Source organism: Notothenia rossii (assembly GCF_949606895.1).
Source record: "Notothenia rossii genome assembly, chromosome: 11".
NCBI lineage: Eukaryota > Metazoa > Chordata > Actinopteri > Perciformes > Nototheniidae > Notothenia > Notothenia rossii.
Window position 1 is genome coordinate 20,527,007 of NC_136910.1, and position 12,303 is coordinate 20,539,309.

Below are 12,303 nucleotides of genomic sequence, written 5' to 3' on the forward strand. Positions count from 1 at the left end.
TAATGGGAGCCCTTTTTTTAAGTAACTAATGCGTTACTGTGAACAGTAACACATTACTTTTTGGTGTAAGTAATCAGTAAAGTAACTGAGTTACTTCTGAAATGAAGTAACTAGTAATGGTCAATAGTTACTGGTTTTCAGTAACTAGCACAACACTGGTAATATGTAGCCAATAAATTCCACATTGTTGGTAAAATAATATTTTGGCCTTCCCCGAATGTTTTTTCTGTAGCCCCGGACAATTCTACCTCAATAATATAATACATTAACCATGCTTTACGTCAACCTCATCATGAAACTAGAGAGGACGGCAGGACTGTAAATCCCGTGTTCAGTGAATGCAACAGAGGCAAGACACCAGACCAATCAGAGAGTTGCATGGAAATAAAAGTGTGGGTGGGTGGGTGTGTGTGTGCGTGTGAATAGCGCATTTAGTGAGTGTGTATGTGTGTGTGTGTAAATAGCGCATTTAGTGTGAGTGTGAGAGACAGAGACAGAGAGAGAGACAGAGAGAGAGACCAGTGCCAGCAGGGGCCGTGTTGTTAGCATCTGGTTAGCTAGCTGCACTAACGGACACAAGGAGCTGTTTGTTCCACAACAAGCTGGAGGAGGGTCCTCTCCTGTCAAACTGGGAGGCTCAAAAAGAACACCTGATTACAGTTGTGTTTCATCTGGGTGTTGAGAGATGTATCCATAGATCTCTTAATGTTGCTCTCAAAGTGCACCATATTGATGCTTTTAACTTCAATATTTAAAAAAATCTTCCCGGGGGAGCATCCCCCCGGACCCCCCTGGAGGAGGTGAGGTCCGCTCCCCACTCATAAAAGAATAGCACTTTACCCCTGCCTATATGCCGTGAGCTGATTATCGAGCCGTCATTGTAACAGTCGCGGGTGTGCTGTGTGTTTGCGTGTGGAGAGTGCTTTTGTGCGTGCTCTATAGTGCCCGTAATAGTGTTCACTGGAGTCCAGCACCTCAGCACCCCCACTCAAAATACCTTCCCGCGCCTCTGTATGTAATCGAAGTTTCTTATGCTAAACTAAGATGGAAAACGATACACGTGAGCATTCAGCTAAAAGCACAGCTGTATACATAAAAGCCTCACAGAGCGGCTAGCATGGATGAAGATATTACATCTTGTTCAATTTGAAATATTTCCATAAAGGCCTAGAAATGATACGTCGTACACTGCACTAAGAAGAGAAAGACACTAAAGCAGTCACAGTAAAAAATGCCTTTATTTGTTGAAATGCAGAAGCAAAGTAGAAGTTCATCATTCTTACACTTCAGTATTAAAAATAATTTAAATATATTACAAATCTTCAGCCTAAATCTTTCAGACCTCCTGCAGGACAGAGAGATGGATAGCAGTAATTAAGAATCTATTTAAAATTAAACCAATTAAAAAATCATGTCTGGAGCATTTTTAGGAAACCTATCAAAATGATTTATGAGTGGTCCGTCCGTCAAAGTTGATTTTAAATGCTTTTTGAAGATTTACTTCAAGCTGAGCAGGGTAATGAAGCACTCTCGTTACAAATCAGCTCCTTCTAACACGTAATCGTCCTAACAAGCTCGTATGACATCCAGTGTCATTAGCGTCAAGTGCAGTTAATATTCACCAACTTCAACATTAGATTATTCAAATCACAGATTCTACAGTCATCACTTTATTCAGAAAGGGGTGTGTGTGTGTGTGTGTGTGTGTGTGTGTGTGTGTGTGTGTGTGTGTGTGTGTGTGTGTGTGTGTGTGTGTGTGTGTGTGTGTGTGTGTGTGTGTGTGTGTGTGTGTGTGTGTGTGTGTGTGTGTGTGTGTGTGTGTGTGTGTGTGTGTGTGTGTGTGTGTGTGTGTGTGTGTGTGTGAGAGAACAGCTTCACATGCATTATCAGTCACCTCTGCATTCCTCAACATGCATGAGGATGAGGGAGAAAGATGGTCGCCCCGGTGAGTTAAACATCTGATATTTTTTGTGCTTTTCTACTTGAAGCTGTCAGTGTGTGCAGTGTTTTTTCAGAGCGAGATGTCTGAGGACACGTGGAGCTGTTGTCCTGGTTTCCACTTGGCGCTGCGTCGGCCGGCGTCTGCCCGTCTGTACGGCTGGTTCCTTAAATCTGAGGGGGGGACCAAACAGAACTCAGTGTAAGGTAAAAGGAGTGGAGTAAAGAGCACAATATTTACCTCTGAGATGTAGAGTTACAACAGTGCATTAAATGTTCTCAAGTAGAACATTTGAATGTAAGCGCAGTAAATGACATGAATAACATCTGGAAGAAGTACTCTTATCTTGTACTTAAGTAAACATGGAAATACCAGTTACATGTAAGGGTCCTTCATTGCAATTGTTTCTCCAGTTAAAGTACAGAAGTACTAGCATCAAATATACATAAAGTAGCGACAGTCAAAGTAGTCATTGTGCAGATTGGTCCATTTCAGAATAACATATATGATATGTTTTATAATGATTGATCATGAAAGTGTTCTCAAAGCTGCTAAAGGTGTAGCTAGTTTGAATGACTTTGTATACTGCAGGGTAGCTTGTGGATTTACTCCAAGTGGAACTAAAGTCTGATTTAAGAGGTGATTATATTTCACATCATTAATCCACATCTGCAAATACATGTAGTGGAGTACACGATTTAACTCTGAATTGTACTGGGGTAGAAGTATGAAGCAGTACAAAATCTAAATAGTAGTGGCCATGTCTTGTTTTATGATACATTTCCTGAGATGGTTTTTTGTCCTTCAAAGAAATGTGTAAAGTAAATCCATATCAGAGGTACTAAAATACATTATATTTATGAATAACCATGTTTCAGTCTCAGCCTTGAATATTGACATTAACAGAGCCAGTGAGCCTTTTCAATAACCCCTAAAAGTGTTTTACAGATATTGTAGGTAAAAATATATTTAAGAATTAAGTTGTAACATTATGATTTAGCTGTCACATTACAAGATCATGATTTTACAAGAAAGGTCCAATTCTATGATATAAAGTTACATTTTTGCTAGAGAACCATTGCAATATTCTTAAGTAGGGATGGGTTAACCCCAAACCCAATATGGATTCTTGGATTTTAAAGAATAAAGTTGAAGAAAAATCACAATAATGAAGTTGTCATCGTAGTGCATTTATGATATTTCCCCGTAAAACATACAGATATACATTTAAGAGTCTGTAAATGGTGCAGTGTGAGATAACCAGCTGCTCATTCAGCGTCACAGTAAACAGAATGGAAGAGAGACAGAGCAGCGAGGGATTAAAGAAGTCACCTCGTCGCTGAACACCGAGTCGCAGAAGAGACGGGACGAGCGTTTGGCAGAGCGCGCCGTGAAGGGCACGGACTTTAGAGCTGAAGACCAGAGAACCCACAGGGAGGGAGAGAAGAGGAGAGGCAAGGACACATACAAGTGAGGTAAGCATAAAGGAAGGAGTGAAGGATTTAGAAAAAAGGGTACTTTTTCCTACAGAGAAGACGGGACATGTTTAGTTATGCAGTAGTGAAGCCAACCAAGGTATTACTTGTCACTAAGCTATAAGATCCCCTTTGAAGAAAGTTTAACATACTGGAAAACATTTCTCTTTTCCAAGAAGATTGATATCATGTCCATTTCATTCAGTGCTGAAAGTCAGTATGTGGTTAGCCTATTTTAGCATAAACACTGGAAGCAAAGGAACACAGTTGGTGGGCTCTGTGAAGGAGTGAAACGATGCAACCAGGAATTGACTGCTTTGCCCTGGTCCCCAAGAAAAGAGTCACTCAGATGTTGGATTATTGCAACCAAACAAGAACTTTAGCAAACAAATGTTTATTATAGTTACACATTTAGTTAAGCATGACAATTTTACCCTAATGAACACATTTATGATTTTGACAGCGTAAATGCAATCGCCAGAAGTAAAAAGCCAACATTAGGCCATAATTAAGCTACACCATGGTGGCATGTCCGCACGACACCACCACTACGATTTCAGCTTTTAATTTGTATTATTGCACTGACCCCTTCTATTAAAGAATAACCCCTTGGAATGTGTTAGTTTGAGTTAGAATAGTTGATAACTCAGGTTGTAAAGGTCAACTAGGTAGTAAATCGTTTGGAGTGATGATGTTCAGTAGCCTCATTTAGCTACAGTTTTGTTATAATGACATGTAGCATAAAAGCCAAAGGACAAGCGCTCTATTTATTTTAGCTACTATTTCAAGTAGATTGGTTTAGTTTAATTTCTTTCAGTATCTACAACTCCAAAGCTAAATAATTACATGTTTAATCTTTAAACAAACAAAAATGTAAAAAACTTTTTGTGTTTAATGGAGATACATTTTGTCTTTACATTTCTGTTAGTGTTTAGTTTAAACAACATAGTGTTAATCAATGAGCTTTAGAGGAATTGTATTTCTTCAATCTAATTAAGGCTGACTGTTTTACCTGCCTCCCGTGCTAATGCTAAGCTAGGCTAACCACGTCCTGGAGCTAAAGTGTATTTCCCAAAATGTTTGTTTGATTCGTTTCAGTCAGAGAACCAGAGGGATAGTGATTGAAATCCTCTAGTGTGCAGTGTATTTTTGTGTTACAGTGTGTGTGTGTGTGTGTGTGTGTGTGTGTGTGTGTGTGTGTGTGTGTGTGTGTGTGTGTGTGTGTGTGTGTGTGTGTGTGTGTGTGTGTGTGTGTGTGTGTGTGTGTGTGTGTGTGTGTGTGTGTGTGTGTGTGTGTGTGTGTGTGTGTGTGTGTGTGTGTGTGTGTGTGTGTGTGTGTGTGTGTGTGTGTGTGTGTGTGTGTGTGTACCTGTGATGATGTCCTCTATGGCCCCGTCCTTCCCCTCCCTCACCAGAGGAGACACCTGCCTCTTCTTCAGCTCTGCTATCAGGTCCATCTGTGGCAGTTTGGACGCCATTGATACCTGAAACATCAAACATGTCCATGTCTGAATCTTTTTCTTTTCTCAAAAGCTGCTGATGAAAACCTAAAGGATAACTATGGTGTTTTACAGCTTAGATGTTATGATCTCCGAAATTACATATTGTACTCATAATACGTACAGCATACAGTCAATGCATACCTTGGGCCGGTTTCTACCTACTCAGTTTGCACATGTACAGAACAGTACAAACATAATACTGTTTTAGGGATGGCTGTTTTTTACTGAGCTTTAAATTCCATATTTTCACTCAAACTCTAATAACATGCAGAAGAAAATGAAGTGTACCTCCTTTAATTCTAATGGCATTCAATTGTTTTATTTTGTCCCGTTCCACTTTCAGCTATTTGTAGTGGATTCATTAGATTCATTGTAATTGTGTTATTTATTTGCAAGGTTTTAATATGTTACTTATTTGGATTTGTAGTATTTTAACTTTTTATCTAAATTTTTACGTAATTATTTTCTTTCTTTTTTGCAGGAAAAACAGATGTAAAGATCCTATTTACAATATGACTGAGTCAATTAAAGGTTGAATGAAGGAGTTTAAAGTTTCTTGGTTGTAACATTTTTATACCAACCTGTTTGCTTTAAACATCTATTTCTGGTTTTATTTTTTAATATTATATAAATGTCCAATCTTCTCAAGTAACTGGGCATGTACCATATTATTATAAGTGAGTGCAATAAAGAGATATTATCCTTTGTACAGTACTTCTTTATGATAATTGGGATGGTTTATGAATATGTAGATGCTTACACTGTATTTTGAGCAGAAACTAAATGTACCTTATTCCCCATGACTTCAGGTTTGGGTGGAGTTGTTGGAGCGTCACAGTTCAGCACATGGTGTTTCTTCCTCTGCTCGTTCTCCTGCTCCGCTTGCTGCCGAGGGGAAATCATTGAAATGTTTTATACTTATCTACGAGTAAAGGTCAAATAGAAAGCGTGACAGTAGCTCACTGATAGAGCTGAGAGTTTACAGTAATAGCTGTTTATCAGTGCAGCAGCTATCTGCTCTGTCTGCTCATTCATGCTAGGAGTCAATATGATGAGCGTTATCTGACCTTGTATGCTTTGATGAACCTGACAAACACAGGGAAGAACATGGAGGGTGGCGTGGTTTTAGAGTTCTCTCCAAAGTACTCCACGGCAGAGTCATACACATCCTGAAAGATAGAGGAAACAAATCTTTAGCTTCAATTCAACTCAAATAAAAAGGGTGTGAATCCTAGGCATTTATTGCAAATTGTATGGAGGCACTTAGAGGCAAAAATAGACAAAATGATTTATTTTCTAGTTCTGAAAACATTGTTTTTTCTCCAGAAAATAATACATTAAAAAAAGGGTTTTGCCAGAATTTTCATTTTTTAAATTCCAGGATTCAATTCACTCATTTATATTTTGTTCGGTGTCAATGTTTCAGGAAATAACATTAATGGCAGTCATTTTACATCATTTTCTAACATAAAATATACGTATCTGTGTTTCACCTGGAAGAAAACATGGATTCTTTTTATCCTAAAATCATATTTTATTCTATTATTATTATTATCATCATCATCATCACAAAAACAAAAGATTGACCCACGAAAATGACTTAATTGCACCTGTTTTCACAGACGTAAATATATATATTCTTAAGTCTTATTAAACTCAGGAGATCAGTCGTAGGAAAATTGATCAACAGAATTATTTTTTGCACCTTGGCCTCTCAGGGCTTCTGTACATTATCATCTAGGACTCAAATGGTGTCCTGCTGTGTGAACTCAGTGCAATAACCTGTGATTTATGTTTATTTTGGGGTAAATAAAGCCGACCTGGGCAGTTTTTCCATCACCGATAAGGGATTGGAGCAGCTCAGTGTTGCTGCTGAGGAACGCCTGCAGCACAGGGTTGTATTTCTCCACAGAGAACTCCCTCCTGGCGGCCTCCGTGCCTCGCTCCAGAGCGCGCACATCCTGCAGGATGCTGTCAAGAGAAACTACCAGAGAAAGGAGAGGGGCTTTAGTGTCATTTCAAAGTTCAATTTAACACCCATATCAGTGCTGATAGTAAAGTCATTCCATGATATGGTATTAATGGTAATGTAGGGGTCACATTGTGCCAGGGTGAAGGGAAAGATAACCTGCACAAAGGGGAAACTATGAATAAAACCATCTTCTCACTGCCATAACTCCTCATTAACTTCTGATGTATGACACACACTTATATCTGCACTGGTTGGATTTACTGTCTCAGTGTAATTGGATTTAAAGCCATAGACCCATTCAGTTTGAATATAAGCTTTATTTTAATTGCTACAAATTATCCTTAGAAGTCTAATATATGTTAGATGGTCTTGAAAAAGCCTGGCAGATGATCAAATTAAACAACTTGACACATTTAGAAATATTATATATGATGATTTATACTATTACCTTTATTTTACTGTGATAAAAAATGTAGTTTTTTTATTATAAAACGAACAGCTATAATTCCTTTTTCCCAACACCATTTTTAGGCTCTTAATACAATAATTTACAATTTCAAGATTTACAGTCATAAGGACTCTATATGAAAGAAAATAAGTCCTTGTCTTGTTTCCAGTTATAATGAAAGGTATTCTGTTGATATGGCCAAAAAAGGAATTATATAAAGATAACAATACGTTTCTAAGCTTTATTCTAAGATTACATCGATTTATAAAAATAGGATGTTATTAGTTTGACACTTCTCTTGATCACACTACTGCTATTGTTATTTAGTGAACAGATACTTGCCTCATTCATTTGTAATTCTTTGAAGCGCTACAAAAAATAATTTAGCATTTGTTTAATTTTGATTTGATTTATTTTACTCAAATCTGTTACATACAGTATTGTGAAAAATTGTGAAACTAAAAAGTACCTGTCAACATAACACTCCTACAACGATCTGCCCCTGAACACACCATTCCTACCACAATATATTGTTGCTCTGCCCCTGATGCAGTGCTTGAATTGGAATAAAAAAGGTGCCAGTACTCTAAATCAGCAACTGTTTCAAGTCAATTTATTTAAACAGCCCAAAAACAAGTATTTGGCTCAAAGTCATATAGTATATCCTATAATGCTGGTGTGTTTGTCTCTTTACTTTATATTTTAGAAAGGCTCACTGTACTTAAACAAAATGACTCAGGGTGCATCTGAGATTAGAGGGGTGCAGTGGTAAAGTGCTATTTTTATAAGTGGGGAGTGGACCAGTCACCCTCTAGGGGGGTCCGGGGGCATGCTCCCCCGGGAAGATTTTTTTTAAAATATTGAAGTTACAGTAGATGCATCAATCTGGTGCATTTTGAGGGGGAAATAAAGAGACCATATTTGTTGTCATGCGTCAATCAGGGCCGGACTGGGACAATAAGTCAGGCCGGGAATTATACACCCAGCCAGGCCACTACCTGTTTTTTGTGCCATTTTGCTGGATTTATTTTTCAATATTTACAGCGTTGCTGCCCATAGTGATAGCCCTCTAGTTTAAATCTACTACCCAAAAATAAACATATAGAGATGGCTTAATATTTTTTTTTTAAAAAGGCAAATCTATTTAGGAACCTGTCAATGTGAACATATTTTAAGTGGGGGTGGACCTCAAATCCTCTAGGGGGGTCCGGGAGCATGCTCCCCCGGTAAGATTTTTTTTAAATGTTGGACTTAAAGGTGGGGTAGGTAAGTTTCAGAAACCGGCTCGAGATACACTTTTTGTTATATTCCATGGAATACTCTTAACATCCCGATAGCAATGAATATCTTAAGTGCTTTGACAAAATATCCATAAAAAAATGTCATCTGTGGAACCCGTAATACTGTAAAAACTACAACCAATCCGTTTAGCCGGGAAACGGATTGGATTGCCGCCCTGTCTGTCAGCCTTCCATCTCGTGCACGCACAAATGTATCTCGTGCCCTCATTGGGCGTGCATTGCAGCAGTACTTCAATGACTCGCCAGCAACAGGCGGCCACTTTCACCATGGCAGAGTTAGGTTCAACATCGTCTACTGGTCGCAAAAGGAAAAATGTAACGGAGCAAATTAAGAACAAAAAGAAAGTGGAAACTAGGAGAAGTCAAACCAGAGTTGCTTTGGCTGTGTAGTATTGCTAACCTAAATGTGTTTAGCTTTGACTGATATGTAACGTTACTGCAGCCTGCTCTCGCGGAGGAGGTGCTCTGTAAGGAAGTCTGAAGGAAGGGGCGGATTCTTTTTGGCTGCGTACTTTCAAATTTTAGTGCACTCGAGCCGGTTTCTGAAACTTACCTACCCCACCTTTAAATGCATCAATCTGGTGCACTTTGAGGGGGAAATAAAGAGACTACACCCATATGAAACAGAACTGTATACATTTAAATAATCATAAAATCATAAGTACATGGCCATAACCAATAACATCCAATATGAAAAAACATTGAAACTTGTTTAATTATTTGTTTTTGGTTCATTTATAGTGTGTCTGTGCTCCTGAATCAGCCTCTACTGTCTCCCTCATCTCCCCCCTGCTTCTCTTTGAGGCAGCAGCAAAGACTAGTTTTAGCTCTCAACAACTTTATCTTACCTTTTTTCACATAGTTAACATTTTATTTGTATTATTCATGCATATTTTACTAATCACCACCCCCTCAAAAGGAAATATGTGTTTACATAAATGGTGACCGAACCGTTTGAGACCCACTGAGACAACTTAGACTAAGTTAACTATCTAAACACTCAAGAGTCCTTTACCTCACTGTTCCTCTCAGTCTGACAGGAGAGCTCTCCTCCACCCTGGTTGTAGAAACAGCTTCTTATATCCGTTAGCGCAGCAGAAGCTAACAACATTCCCTGCCGGTACCGGTGCACCCCCTCTCTCTATCTATCTCTCTCTCTCTCTCACGCTGGCTGTGAGCTGCGGGCGCCTGACAAGCCAACATCCCCCACTTTCATCACTTACAGCGCCCATCATACAGGGCAAATGGAAAATGTAACCGGGGTGAAAAGGGTGTTATCTTTACTTAATTATGAATGTTGTTACATCAAGGCTGAAAATTCATCTTTTTTAAATGTAATCTTGTGGAAGTGCAGATCCCCTGTCCTCCACCAGGGGGTGCTGCAGCACCCTCAGCACCCCTACTTCCCACGGCTCTAGTAGCACCAGATGCTAACAACAATACACGTAACCGGTGCGCGCGCTTTCTCGCTTGCTCGCGCCACACATACACTAACACACACCCTCCCGAGCTTGAATGACACACAGAGACCAATCGAGGGCATTAGTATGATCTGTATGAAAGTGGCCATGTCGGCAGGACACATCATGAAGACAGCCAGTCACCCTCTGTGAGGCAGAGTCAGACCCACATTTGCGCAGCGTTGCGTTCACAATACATACGTATAAGTACCAGCATTTTACTGAGTAAGAAGTGCCGGTACCACATGGGTAAAAATCAGAAGTGCCGGTACTGCGTACCGGTGAGTACCGGCCCAATTCAAGCACTGCCCTGATGTACATTACATTACATTGCATTTAGCTGACGCTTTTATCCAAAGCGACTTACAATAAGTGCGTTCGACCAACAAAATACAAACTTGAAGAAAACAGAATCATATAAGTACATCAGGTTTCATAGAGCTAAAACATTTCAAGTGCTAATCAACTGACTTTAGATAAGACAGTCCTTTATTAGTATATAAGTGCTTTGTTAATAGTTCTATCGATCGAAGTGGAGTCGAAAGAGATGAGTTTTCAGTCTGCGCCGGAAGATGTGTAGGCTTTCTACTGTCCTGATGTCCATGGGGAGCTCATTCCACCATTTTGAAGACAAGATAGCAAACCCACGTGTTTTTGCTGATGGGAACTTGGGTCCCCCTCGCAGTGCGGGTGCAGCGAGCTGTTTGGCTGATGCAGAGCGGAGTGCACGTGCTGGGGTGTACAGTTTAACCATGTCCTGGATGTAGGAAGGGCCAGATCCATTCGCCGCATGGTACGCAAGTACCAGTGTCTTGAAGTGGATTCTAGCAGTTACCGGAAGCCAGTGAAGGGAGCGGAGGAGCGGCATGGTGTGGGAGAATTTAGGAAGGTTGAAGACCAAACGAGCCGCTGCATTCTGGATGAGCTGCAGAGGTCGGATGGCACATGCAGGTAGACCAGCCAGGAGGGAGTTGCAGTAGTCTAGGCGAGAGATGACGAAAGCCTGGACCAGAACCTGCGTTGCTTTCTGGGTCAGCTGGGGACGTATTCTCCTGATGTTGTAAAGGGTGTATCTGCAGCAGCGGGTTGTAGCAGCTATATTTGCAGTGAAGGACAGTTTGTTATCTAGGGTCACACCCAGATTCCTTGCAGTCTGAGTCGGGGACACAATCGAGGTGCCGATGTTGATTGTTAGGTCAAGAGTGGGACAATCTTTTCCCGGAAGGAAAAGCAGTTCAGTCTTGTCAAGGTTGAGCTTGAGGTGGTGAGCAGACATCCACTGAGAGATGTCAGCTAGACAAGCAGAGATGCGTGCGACGACCTGGGTCTCAGAGCGGGGAAAGGACAGAATTAATTGGGTGTCGTCAGCGTAGCAGTGGTATGAAAAACCATGCGGGCTAATGACTGATCCAAGCGAGTTTGTGTACAAGGAGAAGAGGAGGGGACCAAGAACAGAGCCCTGAGGGACCCCTGTATGTACTTACCGAGTGCCGCCTTTTCCAGGAAGTGCAGCTCTGTGTAGAAGGACTGGAGCTGCGGGTACTTCTCTTGGATGATGCTGACGATATAGTGCAACAACGTCTGCTTTCGGTCTGTGGATTTGGTGTCCAACAGCTTGGGGTAGAGAGCAAAAAACAACACATTTTGTTGTTCAAACCTACCTTACTATACGTATAGAAATTCTCAATACTAGGTGACAAGCTGTTTGTAGTATTATAAGAAAATACAATAGTATAACAGCCTTTTACTCACCAAATCTAAACTCTGCAGACGGAAGCCGTACGCTGCCTCGCGCTTGCTGTTGTTCATGTAGTTTCCAAACGCTAAGATGATCTAATTGTGGAAACAGAGAAGAAAATGTTGTCAAAAAACAAAAAGTAATGAGTAGAAAGATGGTTTGTGTCAGGCACCTTTAAATAGGCAAACAGTAAGACAGTTAAGTACTGTTGTTGTGTGAAGCGGGGAAACAACGTTTGTGAGAAAAGAACCAAACCTCCTATATAAACATTATATTTATAATTAATAACTCTCCCCCCAAAACTACAAAACACAAATGCAGCAAAAAAGGAGACTTTTACAAAAAGCATTTCCTCTAAAGGTCTAGTGTGTTAGATTTAGGGACATCTAGTGGTGAGGATGCACATTGCAGCCTATTTAATACCCCTCAGCTCACCCCTCCCGCAAGAAGACACAAAGATGAAAGGCC

General features: G+C 40.3%; 1 protein-coding gene across 1 annotated transcript; it reads right to left on the reverse strand.

The window, feature by feature from the left end:
• Nucleotides 1-1,219: 1,219 nt before the first annotated feature.
• LOC307024728 (formin-like protein 2) lies at nucleotides 1,220-11,926 on the reverse strand. The gene is made up of 8 exons (XM_079659089.1): nucleotides 11,850-11,926; nucleotides 11,582-11,711; nucleotides 6,737-6,900; nucleotides 5,984-6,085; nucleotides 5,706-5,801; nucleotides 4,784-4,898; nucleotides 3,272-3,351; nucleotides 1,220-2,112 (listed from the first exon to the last, which is right to left on the reverse strand). Exons 1-8 carry the CDS (start codon nucleotides 11,904-11,906, stop codon nucleotides 2,107-2,109), a joined length of 750 nt encoding a protein of 249 aa, XP_079515215.1. The 5' UTR covers nucleotides 11,907-11,926; the 3' UTR covers nucleotides 1,220-2,106.
• Between the last annotated feature and the right edge of the window lie 377 nt (nucleotides 11,927-12,303).

Coding starts and splice junctions, on each gene's coding strand:
- LOC307024728 (XM_079659089.1), bottom strand. CDS start 11,906: ATGAACAACAGCAAGCGCGAGGCAGCGTACGGCTTCCGTCTGCAGAGT. Junction 5,802..5,983: donor GGTTCATCAAAGCATACAAG/GTCAGATAACGC, acceptor TCCCCTCGGCAG/CAAGCGGAGCAGGAGAACGA. Junction 4,899..5,705: donor CTGAAGTCATGGGGAATAAG/GTACATTTAGTT, acceptor TTGATGTTTCAG/GTATCAATGGCGTCCAAACT.